Consider the following 13,210-nt stretch of genomic DNA (forward strand, 5'->3'; position numbering starts at 1 on the left):
ACCTGCACTACAGATATTGGTATATCATGAACTAAATCACCCAATGGCATTGATGAATTGAGTAGAAACCCGGTTCGAAAATCCGATGGCATACAACCCCTGGGCGGTAAACCTCGTTCTGCCGCAACAATGCCATCCGCAGTCTTCAAGGTTGACTCTTCTTTGTCAACTTCCTCATAGGCGTCATGATATTTTATTCTTGAGTTTCATTCGACCGCTGCGATAAACAGCCTGAGCGCCCAGTCCCATATTTCACTATGGGTCCCACACCCGTTCTTGACCAATTCCTCGGCAGCCTTGGGGAATTGGTCCAGAATCGCGACGGTGCTAAAGTACAGGACTTCCTTCAGATCGAGCCGCCCCTCTCTGAAATTTACGAGCGCATGATCGAGGAATTACGAAGTAACTTTCCCCCAGGTCCCAAATCTGATGCCGAGCTTCTCCAACGATGTGATCGCCTTGTGCCGCGATCCAAGGGTAGCTCCTCGTGGACCGCCTTTCCGACCTTTCTCAAGCTCTACCTGGCCTTTCTGCGCGACGTGAAGACGGAAAACTTGCTGGAGACATATAATTTGTTGAAAGCTTTGCTCAAGTAGGTTCTAACCCGCAGAGGTCTAATGCACGGCGCAACATGCCCGCAATAACGAGCCTGACCACTGACTCAATTCTTTACAACTTTAGCCAATGTGTGCTTGCCCTTGGGGATAGCCAGATGGGCGTCGTTGTTCTTCCTACTGTGCTCTACTTGTCCAAAGTCCTGGCGAAATTGGCTATGGGTCTCGATCGTCGACCGGATTTGATCGCGCATATCCTACGCATGGAAGGACAATCAGACCAAGATGATACGATTGAGAAAGTGACTTTGGTAGAAAAATCGGCCAACGTGGTGCGCGAAGCATTTATCAAGTGCCTGACTGACCGTACCGGCACTCCTGGCCCGCATGGCAAGCCAGAGGGCAAACGGATCGGTATCTATCTCATGGCCAATTTGTGTCTAAAACTCCTCTTCCAGGTATGCAAGTCTCTTGGTTCTTTCCCTCCGCATATTCTTATTGACGAAAAATAGTGCGGCAAGCTTCGCAACGCTGAACAGATGTTTGCGAGCATCACCGCGCAGTCGCCCCCCTTGGCTTACTTCCCTGCCTCGCAGCGTGTTACCTACCTCTACTACCTCGGTCGCTATCTCTTCGCCAACAACCTCTTTTTCCCCGCTCAGACAGCCCTGCAGGCTGCCTATGACCAATGCCACCGCCAGGCAACAAGCCAACGACACCTAATCCTCACCTATTTGATTCCATGCAACATCATACTGGGCCGATTCCCCTCCCGGGCGCTTTTGCAAAGACCGGAGGCACAAGGTCTTGCCGAACAATTCGAACCTCTATGTCGGTTGATCACTCGAGGAGATTACCTTGCATTCCGACAACATCTCTCCCTCAGCTCACCCACCGCTGAATGGTTCGCCCGCAAAGGGATTTTGCTCACTCTCCGCAATCGATGCGAGATTCTTGTATGGCGTTCTTTTGCGCGCAAAGTTTTCATCAACGGAGGTTTCCATGGAGATCCGCAGGCGCAGGCGCAACGCGGACCTCCCCCGTATCTCTATCTCAAGAAGGCCGTTGTAGCAACGCGATGGCTTCAATCACAGCATACATTATCCGGGAATGGCCCGACTGGTGCCGCAGCGGCTCTCAACAAATATGGTTCACAGGTCATTTTCGAACCCACAGATTCCGAGTACGCGGGCTTGTCAGGGGAAGATGAGAATACTGGTCCCCAGGATAGTGAAATACTCGCGGAATATGGCGATTACATCGCCCCAGATGGCTTCTATAATGATGAAGGGTACTGGCAGCCCAGTGAAACCGGTCAGCTGGTGGATGGCGAGCCATATGATGATTATGGCGATTGCGACATGTACCCATATTCCGACGAACCCGAAGACAGCAGATACTCCCACACCCCGTCTCCTCTGATGCGGGAAATCGAGTCGATATTTGCATCCCTACTGACACAAGGTCTGATGCGCGGGTACCTCACCCACCGCAACCCTCGATTCGCCATTCCGGGTGCCCGACTCCGAGGCGCCTTGCCTACAGGCTTCCCAAATGTTTGGCAGACCATCTTTTCGCATGAGAACGAAGATTCCAGCGTTCCTGGCTGGGTTCAGCCCCCGCCTACCGGGTTCAATGCACCTAGAGCCAATGGAGGAGCAGGAGGAGCAGGAGGAGCCGGAGGGGGCCGGGTGGTCAACCTCTCAGGAGCACGCCCAGTTGGAGTTCAATAATGACTTTATGATACCTGTAGTTTAAGCGAGTCCAATTCCAATTCCATCTTGTATTTTCTATCTCTAAGGTCTGTAAGGTATGTAAGGTACACCTCTTTCTATATTATATTGAATCTTAGGATTAACCTGACCTGATTTAGCAGCGAAGTGCTTTAACACTTCGTTTCGACTAGAAAGAGCCCTAACGCGTGCTAAATTTCTTATCGATAAGAATTTTGCGGGGAAACCGAGCTTCGGCCTGATTTCTCCATTTTAACCTTGCATCCTGCATCCAGCATCCTGCATTCTGCATTCTGCATTGGCCTCCCTCATGACTCATTCTGAAGCTGTGCAGGAGATATCGGCGCGGGTCACTGACTTCTACCGCCGCCAACAACCATTTCGCATTTATCATGGCGCAACCAATAGCACGCGACCCTCCAACCACTCCGCATCTACCACAGTGAGCACTGCAGATCTCACCCACATTTTGCAGATCAATGCAGACAGCTGCACGGCACTGGTCGAGCCTAATGTCCCGATGGATGCCCTTGTGCACGCCTCCCGAACTCTGGGCCTGGTCCCGCTCGTCGTTATGGAGTTTCCGGGTATCACCGTCGGAGGCGGATTCTCCGGAACGTCGGGCGAGAGCAGCTCGTTTCGGGAAGGGTTCTTTGATCATACGGTCAATTGGATTGAAATGGTTCTTGCAGATGGCCAGGTGGTGAAGGCCTTCAATGACCGCGTCGAGTTGAAGGAGGATATTGAGGACAAACGATCGGACTTGTTCTGGGGCGCTGCATCTTCCTTTGGTACTCTTGGAGTGGTCACCTTGTTGGAGGTTCGATTAAAGAAGGCAGAACCCTTGATCGAATTGAAATACTATGTCAGTTCAAATATGAAAGAAGCACTGTGCGACTTCCAGGAGGCTCGTGCTGATCCGAAGACTGAATATCTCGACGGTATCGTTTACTCAAAGAACAAGATCGTTGTTTGCGCTGGACGGCAAGTGAGCAAAAGTCCCAATATAACAGTCCATCGGTTCACTCGTCGACAAGATGATTGGTTTTATTTGCACGTCGAACGGATCACCAAATCTCTCACGAAGCAAGCTGGCTCTCACACTCCAGATGCAGTGGACTACATTCCTCTGACAGACTATCTCTTCCGCTATGACCGGGGCGGCTTCTGGGTTGCACGTTACGCTTTCCGCTACTTCTGCGTCCCGTTCATCCCACTTACGCGCTGGCTCCTCAACAGATTTATGTATACCCGGGTGATGTACCACGCTTTGCATGTCAGTGGTCTCGCACGCCAGTATGTCATTCAAGACGTCGGCGTGCCAGTATCTACCGCTTCTGAGTTCCTCGACTGGCTGGACCATCCCGAGAACTTTGGGCAATATCCTCTCTGGCTCTGCCCACTACCCCCTGGAAGCGCCGGTGGGTTGGAAGGACAGACGATGAACCATAGCAAAGCAGATGATTCGAACCCAGAGAAAACAACTTTGATGAATTTTGGAATCTGGGGACCATCAACCACCACTGGACAAGCCGAATTTGTGGCTCAAAATCGGCAGCTCGAACAGAAGGTTCATAGCCTTGGAGGAAAGAAATGGCTCTATGCACATACTTACTATACAGAGGCAGAGTTCTGGAAAATTTACAACAAACAGGACTACGATACTCTGCGTAGCAAGTACCATGCACAACACCTTCCCACGCTGTATGACAAGGTACGGGTGCGCGAATCGGATCTCCCGGGTGCGCATCGCGGGGTCTTCGAAAGTGGATGGAAGGGAATGGTCAAACGAACTCTTTGGGATGTCTGGCCATTCAGTGGATTGTACGGAGTCTACAAAGCCTGGAGAGGAGGGGACTATCTATTGCGAAAGGAGATTCCTAAGAAGAAAGCTGACTAATTCAAAGCCTGGTATTATGCATTCCATCTCGCCAGTCGCAAAAACGCCGAGAGGCCTCACCAGTGCTTATGCAAGATGCAAGATAGGGACAGCACGCAAATATAAAACTGAACATATAAACGGAACCCGAAAACGAATGCCTGAAAGGAACGCCGACGGGCGTGTCTATTCCTCCACAATTCGTCCCTCCAGCCGAGGAGAGATACCTGACGTCCAAGCTGGAGTGAACTCTCCCTCACCGTCCATGGTGTTCAACGTTGTAGGCTGTAGTCCTGCGTGCCGCATCCACTTCCGGACAACTCGCCGCGCAATTTGCAAGCGATGCTCTTCGTCGGCGGAGGACTGCGCTGGCAAGGTAACGTAGTTGGTGAATGGTTGCGATGAGGTCAGTATATCCGGATCCTCATCGGAATCAGAGTCCATGGCATCGCCATTAGTCTCATTCCCAGTGAGAGCTTTGATATCCTGTCCAAGCTCTTCAGGGAATCGACCGTAATAGTATTCTGCATGGTTTGTCCGCTTAAGAGCAGGCCATGACCCTAGCTTCTTGACTGGGGGCTTCTCGGCTTTGGGAGACGTCGCGGCGGATGGCGGTTTTAGCCAGCCTTCACCATGCAGGTTGCGATGGACAGTACCCCAGTGTCGGCGCAAACTGGCGCTCCAGCGATTCCATTTACCGAGTACCTTCAGACTTAGGAAATATTGGCGAAGAATGGTGCTAATGAGCACACCGTTTTCCTCATCAACAAGCTCCTCCACCTCACCTCCTTCAGACTGAACTAGTAATGCGGAAAATCCGTCTTTACCTCGCGCCATGTATCCACGAGTCGCGAGGACATAATCACGATGCAGATCAATGGGTTCACCACCGATACGCGCGAATGTAATGCGCGAGCCCGGGGGTGCTGTGAGCTTAAACCCATAGCTGATATTCGACACTTGCGAGAACCGGCCCTCGAGTGCAGGAAGTTGGCTAACCCCGTTTTCAAGTGCATTCAGCAATGCCTGACCACTGAGGCGTAGTAGCACGACGGGATCTTCAAAAGGGAAACAGTTCAACAAATCTTTCAGCTTCAAAATCCCTGGCGGGTAGATTTGATCGCCGCGAATGGTGCCACCGGCCATCATGGCACAGTCAGCGGCGTAGTAGAAGCGCATTAGATCGCAGACAAAATTACCTAGATTGGATTCACGCTGGCGTACAGTAGAGAAACGACCATCGAGGTGACTAACAGTGAACCCAATTGGTTTTTCCAGTTTAGCCTTGAGGCTGGATGTGAGCCGGGCCACCAACTTCACCGTATCAGGGTCCTCAGGAATTGAGCGAACTACATCTCGCCGCACGATGTTGAAATCCCAGCCCTCTTTCCCACCAGGTTTGCGGAAAGCCTCAATATAGCTTAACTGTTTGAAGTCAGTCCCTGATCGCAAGACATGAATTCCATTGATAATGGAATGCGCATAAAAGTGGTCATGTCCTCCGAGGATGATGTCGACAAGATCGGGCGATAGATTGCTGGCTAATTTATGATCGTTTGGTTCACGTTGATGGGTGACAGCGATGACAAGGTCTGCTCCTTGTTCCCGGAGTTGCTTAGCAAGTACTCGAGCTGTTTCAGATGCGGATTTGTAAATCAGATCAGGCGGAAGTACGTTGATTGTGCCGAGCCTTAAAGTCGTGTAAGCAGAAGATGCTAAGAGCGTATCGTCTGGAATGCATACCATTCTCTCTCTCCTAGACCCAACACGCCAATCTTGATCCCGTTCGATGATGTCAATATGCGGGTCTTACCACAGTCGGCGATTGGAACACCGTCTCCTAACGCCGGGTCAAGCACATTTGCCAAAAGCCACGGGAAATGACATTGGCTCGCAAGATGCCGGAACTGGACCACTCCAAAATCAAGGTCATGATTCTGGATGAATTAGCGGTGTACATGCCAGGCGGGTTGCTGGTTGCCATACTCACACCCACACAAGCCACATCGGTTCCCACTGTGTTGAGAAATGGTACCATATGTCTGCCTTTTGTAATTGTACTCTCGATACTCGGATTGAATGCATCGCCGGAGAAGAAGGTGAGGATATCGGGCTGCCCGGCGAATTGCGAGTGAGATCGGTAGTAGTTCACGAGGGATTGGAATCGAGATATCCCGCCAACAGGTTCTGCAGAGCCAGACCTAAGTAGAATATGTTAGTATAGTTCCATTCAAGGCAGGGTGGCGAGCTGGACGAGAGGGGCGCATACTCGACGTGATAAACATCATTGTAGTGGATCAGCCGTAGATCCGGGGATCCGGTTCGACCTGAGCAATAAGTGACGGAGTGGCCGTCTGTGTCGAGGCTTGCCATGTGAAACCCAAGAAGTCCAAGAAGTCCAGAAAGATACAAAGAATAGCTAAGGGGGAGAAGGGGAGAAGGGACAAACACAATGAGGGGAACCGCCACCCGGGTGCCTGGGTGGCTGGGATGCCTTGGATTTATTGCCTGAAGATTGGGGTGTCAATGAGTTGAGCTATCATGAAGGGAAAAAAAAAACTCAAAAAAAAAAAGCAAAACGCCCACCATGCATAGAGGTATCCTAGAATTTACACATAATTTCATAACTTCTGCTCCGTCACTGTCCATCGCCGCTTTGATCCACCCTCACGATCCTCCAACGATTGTGCGCTCCCCCATAAACCACGCTGCGACAGCGTTCGTTGTGGTAACTGTTTTGTCCAGCCATCCACAGGCTTCTCAGGAAGTGCTGAATCTCGGCTGACTGGACGGTCACCAAAGTTTGGCACAAGATCGTCTTCTGTGTCGTCGGGCTTGTCGGTCTTCTCGATCTTATCGGTCTTGTCGGGAGACATCGACCCCCAGAGCCCAGAGGCACCGCGAGGATTAGTTGAAGGGCGCATGGCCAGCGTCCAGCCTCGAGGACTCGTTATGGAATTCAGCGGCGGCCCAGTTGCTGATGTGCCCTGGAGGAGCGATGAGCGAGAAGTAAGCCGATTCCGATAAGACGACACCGGAGCTGATGGAACAGCCTGTGATGCGGAGGGAGATACCAGCGAGGTGAGCTGTGCGGGGTTGATTCCTGGACGCAGATGATCAGTGGACGCCACAAGCTGCAGGGAGTATTCCCGTGAGACCGATTGGCTCCCCACGCGCTCTGGAGAATTACGCGCATCCTCCGGGGCGGGGTTCTTGATGCGGTCGCGTCGTACAGCCATGGTGAGTGAGGCCGTGTTGATATCAAGGAGGACCGCGTGACCAGTCAATGCGCTGATCAACGCATTACAGTCCGCGCCATGTGTGATTATAACGAGGACCGTTTGCGCATCACCGTCGGTACTTGCCCCATTCGAGGTGCTCTCAGACCTATGGTCAGATGATCCCTGTGCTTGGTACCAGTTCACCATGTGCTGGAACCCATCATGAACCCGTTCATGCATAGTACTCCACTCTTCGCCATATTCACCTCCAGTTCCCCAGTACGGTGTGCGCAAACTGTCCCATTGGTAATCGATCCTCGTGCATGCGTTCCGCGCATGGCCAACATATCCGGTAGGAATGGGATCGGAAGAAGAGACCGCATAGCTCGGCGTGGGAGGTATATAGGACGCATCTAGAGTGGACGGTAGGTCTGTATTTAGACGGCCCAGAGGCTTCTTCGCATCCTTGGCATGGACAGGGTTTTGTTGGGTGTCATATGTGCTAGCACGTTGTCGTGGACCGTGTTGGATCGATTTAGAATGCAAGCCTTCCTCCTCCTCGGTTGTGGGTGAATTGGGATGAGAGTGACTGCCCCAGCCACCGGGAAAATGACCTGACAAAGCCCTTGCCGACCCGTCCGTAGCAGAGATGACCTCGGCACGACGCAGCAATTCCGCTTTGGCAGACGCCACCATTCTATCCGAGCTAGGAGGTGGCGTGATCTGGTCAAAGTAGTCTGGTGACAGCCATTCTCCCAAAAATGCATCGACGCGAAGCAGACATCGTGGGTCGGGGTTTGGCGAGGCTGGGAGTAGGGAAGGGCTTGCCTCATGTGTCTCGATAGGGTGTGAGCTGATACCCGCACTGACACCAATAGCAGTTTGAAGACATCGCAGGTATGGAGATGTATGGACAATGACGTTATATCGGTCGTACACGTCCGAAGATGCGGGGGCGGGTTTTAGGCTGGCCTGATCATCCGAGGTCGGATGATGCTGGTCCTGCGAGTCTTCTCCGGTGAATTGCCGGGTTTTCAGTAGACTGCCGATCCGTACACCTAGGGCGCGAGCTTGCATCCACCCACCGTAGGAGAGAGGGGGGTCGTAAGGCGTAGGGGAGGTAAGATGCCAGTCTTTGTCTGCAGCATCGAGGCGGGCGCCATGTCTTCAGCCCAGTTAGCAGCGCAGAGAAGCACGAGGCAAATGAGATTTACCTGGCTATAAACACAATCGGTGGTGATTTTGTCATCGAGTCAAGATGTAGACTTGGAACCCGCTGCAACTTATCTTTTTCTCTGGAATGTTAGGATGTCAGCAAAAGCTGAGCCACGAAAACAAGATGAAGCGAGAATGGAATTCAAAGAATGCGCGCCATGACCAGCCAAGGCATCATGGCGACCATAACAATGAAAGCTGGAAGCTGAAGGAGATTAAGACGGAGAAATTAATCCTGATGTCCGGGCATGTGATTGGCTTATGTAACCATACTCAGGTGAAGTATAGAATCTTTGGATCTTTGAATCACTTGATACTCACATTCGGCTACAATTGGTGATGCATAGCAAGAAGAAATATTTTACCCTGACCTCAACGTCATTCAATGCTTTCCAGGTTGGCCAATGCCATATTTGAAGTCAAGTACAACTACTGAAGCACAACTGTGCAATTGCCTGGGAGATCTTTTCTTCATTCTCCTGTAAACACTATTAGCCATTGAATGACTCAATAATCAACTAGTCAATTGCTATCTACCTAGTACTCAGTAATCAGTACTCACTAAGTAGTTCACTGCCAATTTAAGCTTAATGTCATCCGTCGGGTTCGGATCCGACGGATGTTAAGCTCGGGATCCACACCAGATCTGATAAAAGAGACCTTCTTGCCATGTTTCTGTAGCTTCTATATCTGCTCAATCTCGTCTTTTCTTTGACCATGGATTATATAGACTCGTCCCAAGAACATGTCGACCCCATCAACCTAGAAAAGGCGCCCACGCATGGCAATGATGAGGCTTTAACGCGGCTCGAGACTTCGCAGTCGCAGATATCGCCACCAGACTCGCTATTACGGGAGGTCATTTTTGTAGCTGTGGTTTGCATGGCGCAATTTATGACCCAGGCCGGTCTCTGCATCTCTATTGCTCCAGTTCATATCATCGGCCGTAGCTTTGGCACCACTAATCCCGCAAATCTGAGCTGGTTTGCGGCTGCCTATAGTTTGAGTGTCGGTACATTTATTTTGGTTGCAGGCCGACTGGGGGATTTGTATGGCCATCGTCGAATGTTTGTGATCGGCTTCTGTTGGTTTGGCCTGTGGTCCTTGCTGGCTGGCTTTAGCGTCTGGTCCACCCAAATCTTCTTTGACTGTTGTCGTGCTCTCCAGGGAATTGGACCAGCTATACTGCTTCCTAACGCTATTGCAATTCTTGGACGTACATATCCCCCCGGCCCGCGGAAGGAAATGATCTTCAGTCTGTTCGGTGCTACCGCTCCTGGAGGATTCATTGTGGGAGGTGTCTTCTCATCCATCTTTGCTCAGCTTGTATGGTGGCCCTGGGCATATTGGGTGATGGGACTCGTATGTGCCATGCTAGCTTTGATCGGAAGACTAGTAATCCCCCACAATCCGCGACCAAAGTTTAGCGACGATCTTCGTTTCTGGCAGCGTCTTGATCTCCTCGGAGCCACTGCAGGTATTTCGGGCTTGGTGCTGATCAATTTTTCCTGGAACCAGGCTGCGTTTGTGGGTTGGAAAACCCCTTACACCTATGTGCTTCTCATTGTTGGATTTTTGTGTCTCGGCGCCTTTGCATTGATTGAACGCAAATCACTATGCCCGTTGCTCCCACGGGCTGTTTTTACAGGCGATCTAGCCTGGGTTCTTGGATGCATCGCAGCTGGTTGGTCAAGTTTTGGTATCATCATATATTACTTCTATCAATTTATGGAAGTAGTCAAAGGGGACTCTCCGCTCTTGGCCACAGCCAAATGGTCTGCTGCAGCAATTTCCGGTGCCATTGCGGCACTTATCACTGGATTCCTGCTTGGTCGCCTTCCGCCCAGCGTGATCATGTTTTGCGCAATGGCATTTTTCACGGCTGGTCTCTCAATATTTGCCACCGTGCCTGTCGACCAAACCTACTGGGCACAAGCATTCGTGGTGAGCATCACCACCTCGTGGGGAATGTATGTATCAACCTGTCCAGCGTCGTTTGCTCTTGATCATGCGTTTAACTAACTTGGGTTTAGGGATATGTCGTTCCCCTCTGGAACGCTAATTCTGAGTAATTCCATGCATCGCCACCATCAAGGGCTCGCTGCATCCCTCGTGGCTACCACGGTCAACTACTCCATCTCCTTGGGCCTTGGATTTGCGGGCACAGTTGAAACCAATATCAATGACACAGGACACATAATCATTCGTGGCTACCGTGGTGCGCTGTATTTGGGAATTGGACTGGCGGGACTGGGCCTTGTGGTGTCAATATGTTTCATGTTTACGAGTTGGCGACGGTATCGCAAAGACCAAAAGGGCTGAAAAATGTTTCTACATTTTGGATGCATTTTTACATGTACATTGTTTATCCACGACGATGCTTGTGATAGCCCTTTTAGGTCATATTATATCTCTGTAGTTTCAGAGTCTTCTCGGGTTACAGTTTTCTTGACGCAACCAAAAGGTCTCCCATTTGCGGCCCGGAATGTTGATCGAAGAAAATGGAATGCGCGTCACCGGGCATGGGAACTCACGTCTCCCACATTCCATTGACATCAGAGTTGGCACTGCACCCGTCAGAGTCCTGTGTGCAATGAAATGGGCTTTGTTTCTAGGATTTCGGTGGCGAGCTAAGCTCAAGATTGGCAACGCTTTCACCACGACAGGCAAATTCTGTAACGCATCATTCTTTTTTTAACTTCTTAGACCATCAGTTATGACGCTGAAGCTAAGGAGCCATTGCAACGACGAAATCGACCGACAGGCCTCTTATCTATATAAAGGCTCATCCTCCCTGGTTCAATCTGACCAAGAACACTTCTACCAACGATCAAACATCTAGGTCAAGTCCAACTTGGCCAACCTTTTATCAGAACAACCTATTTATACAATCTTCTATCATGCGTCTCGGATTTATTTGTGCCCTGTTCATGGGAGCCGCTATTGCTATTCCTCATGGCGGTGCCCAGGAAGTACGTCTCATCTGCTCCGACTATTTACGTTTGACTTACTGACTTTAGCTCTTACAGCACCAAAAGGTATAAATATGATAATGGTCATATGCCAGTTTCATTTAGTCTAACCCCTTTTTCAGGGTATGCAAAAGCCTACGTCTTCATCCGCATCCATGTCCATGTCGGTACCAATGAAAAGGACGTCATCTACCACTCATACCACTCATACCACTCCTACTGCTTCAATGGAAGCCCAGAAACGAATGCTTCCGTATGAATATGAACTTCTTTAAACAATCTGGAAGGAGACCACAAACTCACAGAATTTACAACAGGTTTTAATGGCGGGATGCACGCCGTGGAAAGCTGAAGGCTCTATAAATGTTTGAGCTGCTCACTGTCACTTCAATGAATTATGCGAAATATGCGGTTATGCGTATGTATTTAGTTGGGGCTAGAGATGTCTCCTCGAGACTCGTTCATTCCTTATTTATCAACATCTCTGAACTACAAGCTCGGCGCCAGCTGCCTCCTTTCTAAGGTACATGATCCAATTAAGCACAAACAAGTTTCTAGGCAACGCGATATAGATATGCTCAACAGGCCCGTATAGGCTGATTTTATTCCACTTCCCGCCTATACCTCTTCAAAGTACTTTGCGCGAGCAAGTTTATTGGTAGCTTGAGCTTGTTCTTCGAGAGCTTGTACGTTTGTAAGCCGAGTATGGGGTACCACGATGCCCTGGCTGGTTATATCCACTAAAGAGATAATTAATAAAGAATGGTAAGAAACAGATCATATCCATCTGATCAACGATCAGCCCCTTAGTTTCTGGAAAAATGAAATACGACCAGATCATATCAATGACCAAAAAGCTAGCAAAGAAGAGCCAGGTGCCATAGCCAAATGAGTTGAATATATAAGGCAGACACTTTCTGACTGGGAATTGCGTTGCCCATTAAACCAGCGCAGCCCGTGTGCTCGAGAAGTTTCGTAGTGCTCTGGGGAATACTTCAGCAGAGACAATCCACTGGATACCGTTAAGACCAAAAGCCTGCGTATATTATAATCATAGCAGTGGCAGCCAGACCACCGCGAGTATTTGATGGGGATAAAGTACCTCCTCCAGCCACGACGCCTGCAGGGTTGCCAATTTTAACATAGACACCAACATACCACAAACAGCGAGCACAGGCTAGAGATGACAAAATGACTGGACGGCACGGCCAATCTTGTCAACCATTCCAATGTAAGAAATTAGCGAGACAACTGCTTTGACTAAACCATAAATACAGTGTATAAGTTACATCATGTTCTTTGAATGTTGACCTCGCGCATGAAAATTAAAAATAGTACCTAAGTTGGAGAAGGCTGGGAAATATCTCAACTCGCAAATCTATGTTTGATTCAACGAATTATCGGCTAGCTTTATGCCAAGATAACGCCTATCCACTAGTCGGATCTTTGGGGTAGTGCTTGGCATGATCTTCTGGTTGGTCGTGTCGACTGGCTCACTAGAACAGATTTATATTATGTCATGGGGCAACGACGATCATTTTCTGTAGAGAGTATTGCTAGGCGACTGAAAATTCATACCTTGCATGGAAACCCATAGGCACGCGACACATTTCCTCCAATAATCTAACGGGGCAGC

The 13,210-nt window shown here is 49.9% G+C and overlaps 6 protein-coding genes across 6 annotated transcripts; 4 read left to right on the plus strand and 2 right to left on the minus strand.

The window, feature by feature from the left end:
* Positions 1 to 198: 198 nt before the first annotated feature.
* On the plus strand, positions 199 to 2,334 carry N7446_003416 (uncharacterized protein). Its single transcript, XM_058512165.1, has 3 exons — positions 199 to 592; positions 682 to 1,012; positions 1,067 to 2,334. Exons 1-3 carry the CDS (start codon positions 258 to 260, stop codon positions 2,285 to 2,287), a joined length of 1,887 nt encoding a protein of 628 aa, XP_058377701.1. The 5' UTR covers positions 199 to 257; the 3' UTR covers positions 2,288 to 2,334.
* A 263-nt stretch (positions 2,335 to 2,597) lies between these two features.
* On the plus strand, positions 2,598 to 4,187 carry N7446_003417 (uncharacterized protein; the record flags this gene model as incomplete). Its single annotated transcript, XM_058512166.1, has 1 exon — positions 2,598 to 4,187. One exon carries the CDS (start codon positions 2,598 to 2,600, stop codon positions 4,185 to 4,187), a length of 1,590 nt encoding a protein of 529 aa, XP_058377702.1.
* A 165-nt stretch (positions 4,188 to 4,352) lies between these two features.
* Positions 4,353 to 6,539, minus strand: N7446_003418 (putative 5'-nucleotidase; the record flags this gene model as incomplete). Its single annotated transcript, XM_058512167.1, has 4 exons — positions 4,353 to 5,856; positions 5,910 to 6,103; positions 6,157 to 6,367; positions 6,436 to 6,539. 4 exons carry the CDS (start codon positions 6,537 to 6,539, stop codon positions 4,353 to 4,355), a joined length of 2,013 nt encoding a protein of 670 aa, XP_058377703.1.
* Positions 6,540 to 6,787: 248 nt separating this feature from the next.
* N7446_003419 (uncharacterized protein) lies at positions 6,788 to 8,636 on the minus strand (the record flags this gene model as incomplete). Its single annotated transcript, XM_058512168.1, has 2 exons — positions 6,788 to 8,552; positions 8,602 to 8,636. The coding sequence occupies 2 exons, from the start codon at positions 8,634 to 8,636 to the stop codon at positions 6,788 to 6,790; spliced, it is 1,800 nt and encodes a 599-aa protein (XP_058377704.1).
* Positions 8,637 to 9,319: 683 nt separating this feature from the next.
* On the plus strand, positions 9,320 to 10,924 carry N7446_003420 (MFS transporter; the record flags this gene model as incomplete). Its single annotated transcript, XM_058512169.1, has 2 exons — positions 9,320 to 10,572; positions 10,636 to 10,924. The coding sequence occupies 2 exons, from the start codon at positions 9,320 to 9,322 to the stop codon at positions 10,922 to 10,924; spliced, it is 1,542 nt and encodes a 513-aa protein (XP_058377705.1).
* A 578-nt stretch (positions 10,925 to 11,502) lies between these two features.
* N7446_003421 (uncharacterized protein) lies at positions 11,503 to 11,898 on the plus strand (the record flags this gene model as incomplete). The annotated part of the gene is made up of 4 exons (XM_058512170.1): positions 11,503 to 11,574; positions 11,632 to 11,640; positions 11,697 to 11,827; positions 11,892 to 11,898. 4 exons carry the CDS (start codon positions 11,503 to 11,505, stop codon positions 11,896 to 11,898), a joined length of 219 nt encoding a protein of 72 aa, XP_058377706.1.
* Positions 11,899 to 13,210: the final 1,312 nt, after the last annotated feature.

Source organism: Penicillium canescens (assembly GCF_028828765.1).
Source record: "Penicillium canescens strain IBT 15451 chromosome Unknown utg000002l_segment0_segment0, whole genome shotgun sequence".
NCBI classification, from domain to species: Eukaryota; Fungi; Ascomycota; class Eurotiomycetes; order Eurotiales; family Aspergillaceae; genus Penicillium; species Penicillium canescens.